We start from the raw sequence: 11,269 nt of genomic DNA, 5'->3' as shown, positions 1-11,269 counted from the left end.
GACGCCCGGAGGAAGAGCACCTCATCTTCCGCCGAGGAACCCTCCAACCACGCAGGATGAATGTAGATTTCTCCAGCTTCCTCATTTCCCCTCCCCCCACCTTATCTCAGTCCCAATCCCTGGATTCAGCACCGCCCTCTTGACCTGCAATCTTCTTCCCGACCTCTCCGCTCCCATCCCCTCTCCAGGCTATCACCCTCAACCTCACCTCCTTCCACCTATCGTATTTCCAGTGCCCCTCCCACAAATCCCCCCTCCACCTTTTATCTCAGCCCACTTGGCACATCAGCCTCATTCCTGAAGAAGGCCTTATGCCCAAAACGTCGATTCGCCTGCTGCTCGGATGCTGCCTGGCCTGCTGCACTTTTCCAGCACCACACTTTTCAACTCTGAATGCTCAGGCTATCAATATTAATTTTGTTATTCTGTGTCATAAAGAAATTTGAAATTTCAGAGCCCCCTTCTGTGATAGCAAGAAAAGTTCAGTGTTTCCTCAGAATTGCATCTCATAATAAATTCAAATGGTTGGCACATTCTGAGAGGACATTCAGTCTGTGGCATCTTTTTCAAGAGCCATTGAATTGTCCTGCTCACCTTTTTATTTTTAAGGTTTGGGGAGATAATGTAGAAACATTCCTCAGGATTTTAAAATAAATAATAAGTGGGTGGCACGGTGGCTCACAGCACCAGGGTCCCAGATCGATTCCAGCCTCGGGCGACTGACTGTGTGGAGTTTGCACATTCTCCCCGTGTCTGCGTGGGTTTCCTCCGGGTGCTCTTGTTTCTTCCCTCAGTCCAAAGATGTGCAGGTCAGGTGAATTGGCCATGCTAAATTGCCCATAGTGTTAGGTGCATTAGTCAGAGGGAATTGGATCTGGGTGGGTTACTCTTCGAAGGGTCGGTGTGGACTTGTTGGGCCAAAGGGCCTGTTTCCACACAGTAGGGAATCTAATCTTAAAAAGTCTTTCATTTATAAAACATTCCATGATATCTTGGAGCTGTCCCATAGTCTTTGATTTATGATGAATTCTGTTGAAATAATTCACTAAAAACAAGCAAGCATTTGAGTATTCTGAAATTTCGTCTGAATATTTTAAGGCATACGTGGATAGTCAGGCAGCAATGTCACAGATTATCTGGGTGCATGAGAATGTGGAATTTGAACATGAACAGATCAGCCTCTGACGACTGTCTATGTGGAGTTTGCATAGGTTCCAAGGGCCAAATAGCTTCTGGTAAGATGGTGGTGGAATAGGGCGTCTGAGCCTGGAGCTTGTCCACTCCATCTGCTTTTGTTTTCGTTTCATTTTTTTTCTTCTTCTCTTCCTGTTTTCTTCTCTTTTATTTTATTCATCTCTTGCTGAAGAGCTCAGTTGTGGCGATGGCATTGGCGGTGAGTGGGCCTAGTCGTGCAGACTCGAGTAGGTACAGCAGCACGGACTCGTGGCAGCTTCTACAGTGTTGACTCAGCAGCTGTGATGGGGGCGAGGCTGGATTCCTGGTGACATCTTCATCCAGCACAGATTCAAGGGGGTGGCGAAGGAGGCGAGTTTGTGCCAGTATAAGACCAGGTGGCATCAGAAGTAGCTACATTAGTGAGGTGGGCGCAAAACAGACTCATGTTGGTGGAGTCAGGTTTCGGCTATACTGGGCAGCATTAGTGGCTCTGCATTGGCAAGGTCCAGCAAGGGCACATGGTGTGAGGGTGCTGGTGGAGATGAGATGCTGCTGAAGAGTGGCAACTTTCATTCCAGTGGTAGTGGCGCTGTGTAGGGCATCCGTGCCTAGCCACCAGGCCCATGGCCCATGATGGAGCACTTTACATGAAGGAATGTAAAGTTGGACATGTTTTCTTTATGTCTTCATTTTTCTGCTTTTATATTCAATATTTTTTCTGTGTTTTAAAATGGCACCAGAGATTGGCAATGCTATACAATGCTTTTTGCTTTCTTTTTATAACAAGATATGCATGGCGATAAATAAATCAAATCAAATAGCCCAATTCTGCTGCTGTTTTGTATGCTTGCATGTACCCTTCCTTTCTAACACATGCTGAGTACTTCCCTTTTTCTTCATTGATCATGTGTCGAGAAATGGAAACTTTGATTTTTGGCAATCGTTCTTTTTTTTTCAATTAAAATGTACATTTTTATTCGCTGCTTAGTTTGAAATGAAAATACATGTTACATTAAGCCAAGCGATGATACCACCTAATATGGCAATCGTTCTTAAGGTTGTGACACCAATTATGTCTTAATGCCCACTGTTGTCAGGTTTTCCTTTCTGACATAGTGAGAAGCAGCATTAGGAAATAGAATCATTTTCCCCAGTGCAGCACAAGTACCAATGTATTTTCATCTATTTGGATATTATAATTTCTTTCAAATTTATGTATTATTCTCTTTTTGAACTTATCTCTTTTCACTAATTGAATGTCTGAAGCATCTTCGAGTTGTTCTAACCTGATGCGATGAACCTGATTTGTTTTGTAGTCTTCAGAGCAACATTGGTGCACTGTGTAAATTCAGGACAAACTAATTTAACTGACCTCTTTGGTTGGTGTTTGGGAGGTAGCATTCAGTTTATGTGAAATGTTAATAGAAGTAAATAAGGTAGACGAGAGTTTATTTATGTATCATTAATGCAAAAGTGGTGGATTGGAATATATATTGCACGTGTATCCATTCCACAAAAGGTTTAAAATCAAAAATATTGGAAAGACACAGCAAGTCAAACATTTTCTACTTCAAGAAAGAGAGATGACCATTATTGAAACCCAAATAATATCAAGAGCTTAAGTTAGTCCTCTTGAAATAGTGTCCCCTGCACCAAACTCGTTATTCTAATATATTAAGACATAGAATCCACAAGAGTATCTCACCCAAACCCATTCCCCTTCACTCTAAATGTACCCCAACTAATGCACCCAACCTACACATCCCTGAATGCTATGGGCAATTTAGCAAGGTCAAGTCACCTGACCTGCACATCTTTGGACTTCTTTATTCTTATGATGTTCATTAATTAATGATAATGTATTGGTATGTAAAGGACCAAGATCATTGTGATATAGTGAGTGGCACGGTGGCACTGCTGCCTCACAGCGCCAGAGACCCGGGTTCAATTCCTGCCTCAGGTGACTGACTGTGTGGGAGTTTGACATTCTCCCCGTGTCTGTGTGGGTTTCCTCTGGTTGTTCCGGATTCCTCCCACATTCCAAAAATGTGCAGGTTAGGTGAATTGGCCACGCTAAATTGCCCGTAGTGTTAGGTGAAGGGATAAATGTAGGGGAATGGATCTGGGTGGGTTGCTCTTCGGTGGGTCGGTATGGACTTGTTGGGCCGAAGGGCCTGTTTCCACACTGTAAATAATCTAATCTAATCTAATCTGAACAGTCCTGATACTGTGGAGAAAATGCATCATCTGTTTATGTACAATCTATCCACTTGTTCCTTTTCCCGATCTGAAAATGTCTTTCATCACCTCTTTCTATGAATGCTTTGATGTTTTGAAATACCAATGTTTTGATATGCAGCTAATGATGCCATTGAACTCCTTTTAACACCATTCCTCTCTGAAGGTTAGCATTAACTTGTTTTATTCCATTCAAAATATTTTGCTAAAGTGCAACCAATTTCCTTTAATCAATTTATAGGTAAAGCCTATGATTTTAGGATTAATAATAACTTGTTTTGTTTTCAAGATTATCCATAAAGGCATGTAGTTTATGCACCTGATTTTTTTTTGTCTTAAAGCTATGCAAAACAAATATTCAAACTGGAAAATGAATGCAACCATAAAGTTTGCAAAATCATCAGGAGCTTGATGCATACAGTATTGTTTACCTAAAGTAAACACTTAGTTTTGTTTGCATGTGATTCTTGCGTGTTGTACATGAAAGAAAATATTAAGGGATGCAGCGTATCAGAGATTTTGTTTATTGTTTTATTTTAGACTGGTTATTACTCATGAATACCAATAATTATTCAGTTTTGAAGATAATATTGTGTTCACCAGTATGATCCAATCAGGAAGAGGGAAAGCTGTAGTGTTTACATTATTCAGAAAAGGGTGTGATTGCAGTTTGTCGAAAACTTGAAAATTAGATCAGTGAAAATTGTAACAAGTGATAGCACTATACTGAAATTTTTAGTTTGTGCAGAAGAAAAGCACATTACCACTCAGTGACTTTGACTTGTTTAAAATCTAACTCAAAATCAGAGGTTCTTGGCCAGAGTGTAGGTGAGATCAAGTGTTTCACTCATCTTCTCCCACGCTCTCCATTTCCTTTGCTACAAGTGCTTATTTTTCATTTTCATGGATTTTGCTATACTAATCAAATGGTCATTCTTTGTGTATGAAAGTTTGAATTTTGTGGCAGCAGGCAATGTAATAGTGGAATCATGACCCCTGCATTAAAAATTCTGAGTGCTCACCACGTTACTTTATTAATGTTTTATAAATTGTATTATTTTATTACACTGTAATATATACACCACTGTGCCTGTTGTCTTGAGGTGTCAGGAATTACTGTGCTGTCTTGCGTGTGACTGTGTAGTTTGTGCTGTCCATGTAGCACCTTGGTCCTGGAGGAACACTGTCTCACTTTTACTGTATCAGTTGTAAATGGTAGAATTGACAACTAAAACCACTCTTGACTTGACTTTGTTGTTACAGCCTGGAAAGTATGTAATTTCCTTTGCAAACGGAAGTCTGTGATCCCTGCCTGCTGTGGCCTGCATGTGACTCCAGACACACAGCAAATGTCGTTGTCTCCTAACTGCCCTCAAAGGCATGTTAGGACTAGGCAACTAATTCTGACCTTGCCATTAGCGTGTACACACCATGAAGGAATTTTTAAAATATTGCTTTACACGTTACTTGCAGATACATCCATTGAGGGCATTGTGCCGTTCCACTTATTTGAGTGGGAATACTAGATCGTGTCCTGGTCAATAGCTAATTTTGCACCAGCAAATATGATAATCACTGGAGTTATAAACTAGTGGGGATGAATATGGGAGATCAGAATTGGGTGTCATGGGAGTTAAAGATTTTTTTTGCTACACTGTATGTACTCATGCATTATGTGCTGGAATATATGTGTTCCTTGTGAGTTTGTTGAGTTTGTACTGCAGTATGAAAGGGTATCTTCTTGCTGTTTGGAGTGAAATAGATGCAAGTCTGCAAGTGCCTAGCATCAATGTGAAGTTGGGTTTGAAGGAACTATTGGGGCAGTCAGCTCCTAAGTACGTTAATCTGTTCTCAACATTGCCACCCACAGCACTAGGCAATCTTCATGTTACTGAAGGACTGGTCAGAAGGAAGTGGATAGTTCCAGCCAACATTTACAGTTTAATACTGAGGCAGCCAGACCTTATCCTTAGCTGTATGCCCTATATCTCTTAGAAACTCTGAAAATTTTGAGCTGACCCTGACTGGTGGAACTATAGCCAACAAGTGTTCATTTCAGTTGAGAAGTGTTTTTAATTTTAACATACCATGACTGGATTCTGGTGATTGGTAGTTATATATAGTTCATATAAAGTTTCTTGTAAATGAGTTCTGTGAGCTTGAGAACCACAGAAACCACAAGTGACTGAGTTGCTCTTGTGTTTCAGTGTGGTGTGAACCACATGACCCACAGTAGGTTGCCATGTTTGCACTCTGGAAACAAACATGTTTTTTTGTTGCATTCTGTTTTGAAATGCTAATGCAAGCATGCCCAATTGTATTCAGGGGTGCACTGTTGAAAGGGAGTGGGTAAATGTCAAACATGTAGCTCCTATGGTGACTAGATTGGGTGTGGTTCAGATCCACACCCACCTACACACACACATCCAAGCTTATTCATGTTTGTCTAACTTAACTCGGTTCAAAGATGTAATGCAATTATCACTCCATTTTGGAATGCTGCAGGAGTTTAATTAAAACTGCAACTCACTACCATATGCACCTGTAAACCTGTTGCTAATTCTTCATCAGGCATACTGAATTGAGGTATTGATCTGTAAAGCCATCCACAGGTGGGTGGTAAAAATCTCAGACCTTCCAGATCTTCTCTGTGTCAAATTGGTTCGTTTGTAGTAGTTGAGGACTTTTCTGTCATTGGTGACCTGTGCCTAACTCAATGGGATTGACTCTGTTCCAGTTTCCTGTTGGAGTATTATCTCACTGTCAACCCTGTGCCAGAACAGAACAGCACAGCACCACATATACCCATTGCCATGTCATGGATATTTAAGGGTAGTTTCACCAGTTGAAGATATACAGTTGCAGCAGTTTTTTTTAAAATGTAGGCCATGTTAATATATTAAAATGCTTAATAATAGATGTTTTGTGATAGGAATTATGATTACTTCATTCATTTTCAAATATTTGTGTAGAATATTTTTATGGAATATTGCTAGCACTGTTAAATGTGCAATGTTTCTGTGTGGTAGAATCACCAGTCACTAAATTTTTCCATGAGTGATATATTCTTTGGATATGAATGACATTTGAAAAGCTGTTCCTTGTTGTGCAAAACCATTCAGCATTAACAAATACTGTGAAACTAGGATTTTATGTTGGCTAGATTGGGTCAGGCTGGCCCATTCCTTTTCTTGAAATACATTAAATAGGAGCAGGAGCAAAAGCTATGACTCCCTAAACCACCTCACTATTCAAAAGATCTAGACTAAACTTACTTCACCTATTTAAAATGTTCAGTGTGAACTGCATCAACTCTGCATTTCATCAACACTTTTCATACCATATCTTTTATTACATTGGTGCCCAAATATCTTTTGACCTCATCTATTCAACAATGAAGAATGCATAGCTCTCTGTATAGAGAATTCTAAACATTCACAGCACCCTGAGTGAAGACATTCTCCTCATAAAGTTCTAGAGTCACTGTATGGAAATAGACCCTTTAATCCAACTTGTCCATGCCGACCAGGTGTGCTAAACTGAACTGGGTCCCATGTGCCTGCATTTGGCCTATAATCCGCTAAACCTTTCCTGTTCATGTACCTGTCCAAATGTCTTTTAAATGTTGTAATTGTACTTGTCTCTACCATTGGCAAACTCCTTACTCTGATACAACAACCCTCAAGTTTTAGACTCTTTATTCAGCATCTACCTTGTTAAGCCAGTTGATACTTTTATGTTTCAGTGATCCCACCTCTGATTCTTTTAAATTCTAAGGAATATAGGCCTTGTCTATTCAATCTGTTATCAAATGACAGTCACCTTCTCCTAGAAATGTTACTGCATTCTAAGGCGAGTACATCCTTCTGTAGGCAAGGCAAAGCTGTGTGCAGCACTTTGCGTCACCAAAAGCCTAAGAAATTGTGGCAAAACTTCCTTCCTGTTTTACTTCAATCCTTTTCAGTAAAAGTAACCTACCAGTTGTAGCTTGATTGACCAGCATTCCTAATTGCTGTGCCTATATATTAACTTCCTGTTACTTACAAGAATTCTGTTAAAGAATTCTCAGATCTCATCCTTATTAGCTTCTCACCTTTTTAAAAAAACCTTGCAAATAATTTCATACCTTCCCGCATTATGCTCTATCTTCTTGGTCAATAACCTAACCAGTCTGTTCCCCTTTGCAACCTTTATCTTCTCTCAGCTTAGTTTCCCACTTAGCTTTGTATCATCAGAAAATTTGTGGAAGTTGCTCTCATGATCATTTCTAAAAATTGACTTTACTGAATTGCATCTCAAAAATAATGTATTTATTTCTACTCTATTCTCTGTATTTTAACAAATCCTACATTCATGCATATTACCCCAATCCCTTATTTTTTTAATAACAACTTTTGTGACATTTTATTGAATGCCTTCTGAAATTCTAATTTACTATAACCATTGGGTCCTCCACTTAGTTACTTTGCTAGTTACAAACTCAAAAACTCCTTAATAGATTTATTAAATAGGAATTAATTTTCAAAACTCTTTGGCTTTACCAAATCATGTTATTTTTCTGAAGGATTGTGGATGCTTTTATAGTTAGTATCTGATGTCATTTCGGCAATTAATAGATTTACTGATCTCAGTTTTCACAACCTGAATTTCTGAAGTATTTGTTTTTGAGTTATTGAGTCTTCCTTATCTCTAATTAGCCAGTATGTCTTGTTTAAAAAGAATACACAATAGAGAAACAAGTATCGTTTTATCAAATGTATACAGAATGCTTGATGGTATCTTTGTTACAGAGAGAAATATGTACTGGAACAGGACATCCGAGAGAAAGAAGAGGCCATCCGACAGAAAACAAATGAAGTCCAGGTATGTATGTTGTCTGCATAAACTTTAATGCATTCACTCTGTTGGTGTACTTGTGATCATAGACATTGTGTGGGCTAAACTCGACTTAAAACAATGACACCTACGTCCCAGCCAAATCACCAATGGCACCTGATGAATAGTGGCTAGGCATTGTCTTTGTTTTTTGTAGGTCATTTATGGGATGAGGGCATTGCTGGCTAGGCAGCATTTATCACCTATCCCTAATTGCCTAGAGGGTAGTTAAGAATCAACCATATTGCTGTGGGTCCAGAGTCACATGTTGACCAGACCAGGTAAGGATGGCAATTTCTTTCTCTAAGGGACATCAGTCAACCAGATGGGTTTTTCTGACAGTTGACAATGGATTCGGAGTCATCACTAGATTCTTAATTCCAGATTTTTAAAAAAATTTGAATTCAAATTCCACCTTCTGCCTTGGTGAGATTTGAACTCAGGTCCCCAGAACGTTATCTGGGTCTCTAGATTAACAGTCCAATGATACTACCACGAGGGCATCGCCTCCCCATGTCCGCCTTTTAGCTGTGGGCCACTGAGTGAGATTGAGTGTGGCTACCTTTCATGGGCAGTACACCACATGGATTATCTGAACTGGGAGGAATAAAAATCAACCAGAAAATTAGCATGCACTGGCAAAACTTTGACCCCCTTTAATATTCTAAGGATTTGTTTGATATTTAATTCAAGTGAAGCTTATCCAAGACTGGAATATTGCTATCATATCTGAGGGGAATACTTTTATGCAAGTTTGGAATCTTGTTTAGGTTGTGACCATCTTACATTTAGCCTTCAAACCTTCTCTGTTACTGACTTTTACCTCCGCTATCACAATCTATGTTCCCCACCTGCACTTTTTGAGCTGTAAATCTACAACAATGCTATCTTACTAAACTTTGAAAATACTATTCAATATAATCATGACAACTCTTCACTTCTGTACTGTCTGTTTGTAAAGCTCAGGATTCTGTACATCTTATTCAGCACTTTCTTAACTTGTTCTGCTACTCTCAGTTATTTGTATACATCTATCCCATGTTCCTCTGATCCTCTATCTCTTTTAAAATTATGTCCATTATTTTATCTCCTTGTTTTTCCAACAAAAATTAATCACTTTATACTTACCCTGCATTAAATCTTAGCTGCTATATGTCAGGAAGGATTTTTTTTCTCTGAGAGTTGTTAATCTTTGAAATTCATCACCCAGAGTGTAGTGAAGACCCATGAGGGAGTCACAGATTAGTTCTGGTTAGAGTAATTGGGAGAAGTGCAATGAAGAGTTATAGAATAAAAGCATATTGTTGAAACTGAAAAGAAGAATCTCCAAGACAGTTGTGAGACTGGCCATGTGCAGAATCTTTAGCAGTAGGAACAAACAACAGGGTAATATTGAACTGTGGATGCTAAGAAGAATGTGTGGACTAAGCAAAAGGACAGAATCAGGAACCTATGGTACTGGGATCACTGTCTCCTCAATACAGTACTCCATTAGATGTGATTGATATTTAATTCACTTGACCTACCTCATTTCCAGAGCTAGATCTCCCAAAGATTTCCAATGATCTCTTTTAAAGGTATTTCCATAAAGATTGAAATAAATCAATTTTCTGCAAACATTCAAAACTTCAGTCCTCCAAGCAGTATTAAATATAAAATGACCTCATAGCACTGAATAGATTCAGAACTTAACCTCTCCAGGACTGACTTACATTCATCCTCTCTCCCTCTAATGCATCAGTACACTCCTTAATCGCTGTTGCCACCCTTCCTATTTTCTTTGCTAAACAGCTTGTGTATCCTGGAATATTTGGTACTCGAGCAGCCCTTTTTAGAGTCAGATTGCTTGTTATTATTTTGACATGATATTTCAGCATGGTTATCTGTCATTGCAACTTGGCAACCTTATTTAGTACATATGTTAAAATGAATAAAACTTTTCTATTGACTGCTACCTATTAAAGGAGATGACCTGGGCAGTCAAGAATTTGTAGACATTTCAATTAAAGCTCTGGACATTTTGATTCAAAATTCACACAGTTGGGAGCTTCACTTTACAGGGGTAAAAGTGAATGAAATCAAAATCTTCACATTTTTCAGGTTTGGATTCTGTCTTATGGATATAAAGAAGATCATTAAATTTATATCATTATTTTCAGATCCTCAAACTTTCATAGTCTGAAGTAAGGATTCATAGTGGGACTGTAGTTCATAGTTTAGATAAGCTCTTTGGAGCTGGGAATTGAAAATACAAAACTGAGTATATGCTTAATGGTAAAGACAATTGTGATCAAATACAAGAAGACAGCCAAGTTGCAGGATGACTGAGTACCATGTATATAAATTTCAAAAGAAAAAAATATAAACGTGTACATTAGTGCATCAGGGGACTTGTGTCTTTATTTTGAAAATGGTTTTATATAGACGATATAGAGTCATAGATTAATACAGCATGGAAACAAGCGCTTTGGTGACCATGGTGCCCACTCAGCTAGTTCCAATTGCCCGCATTTGGTCCATATCCCTCTAAATCCTTGCCATCTACGTATGTATCCAAATGTTTTTTAAATGTTGTTATCATATCGGCCTCAACCACTTTCTCTGGCAACCCATTCCATATACGCACCACTCTCTGCATGAAGAGGTTTCCCCTCAGGTCTTTCTTAAATCTTTCCCCTCTCACCTTAAACCTATGTCCTCCAGTTTTCAATTCTACCAGGAAAAAGACTATATGCTTTCATCCTATTTATGCCCCTCATGATTTTATACACCTCAATAAGGTCACCCTTCAATCTCCTACAATCCAAGTAATAAAGTCTTATCCTGGCCAACCTCTCCCTATAACTCAGGCCTATTCCTGGCAACATCCTTGTAAATCTACTTTGCACTGTTTCCAGTTGAACTACATCTTTCCTACAGCAGAGTGACCAGAACTGTTCACATTACTCCAAATGTGACCTCACCAACAACTTATACAACT

The 11,269-nt window shown here is 39.0% G+C and overlaps 1 protein-coding gene across 14 annotated transcripts in view; it reads left to right on the top strand.

Annotated features, from left to right (window-relative positions):
* The window catches only part of eps15l1a (epidermal growth factor receptor pathway substrate 15-like 1a), a 390,058-nt gene that overhangs the window by 176,137 nt on the left and 202,652 nt on the right, over positions 1-11,269 (top strand). For all 14 annotated transcript variants that reach the window (XR_006316095.1, XM_043720770.1, XM_043720773.1 and 11 more), the window contains one exon: positions 8,205-8,277. Coding sequence is in view for 13 of the 14 variants with exons in the window: in XM_043720770.1 (XP_043576705.1) it covers positions 8,205-8,277 (73 nt within the window). In the remaining variant the exon portion in view is untranslated. The remainder of the gene's footprint in view (positions 1-8,204; positions 8,278-11,269) is intronic.

The sequence above is a fragment of the Chiloscyllium plagiosum genome, chromosome 31, assembly GCF_004010195.1.
Source record: "Chiloscyllium plagiosum isolate BGI_BamShark_2017 chromosome 31, ASM401019v2, whole genome shotgun sequence".
In the NCBI taxonomy this organism is placed as follows: Eukaryota; Metazoa; Chordata; class Chondrichthyes; order Orectolobiformes; family Hemiscylliidae; genus Chiloscyllium; species Chiloscyllium plagiosum.
The sequence above is the reverse complement of the archived record's forward strand: the minus strand, read 5'-3'. Positions and strand labels throughout refer to the sequence as shown.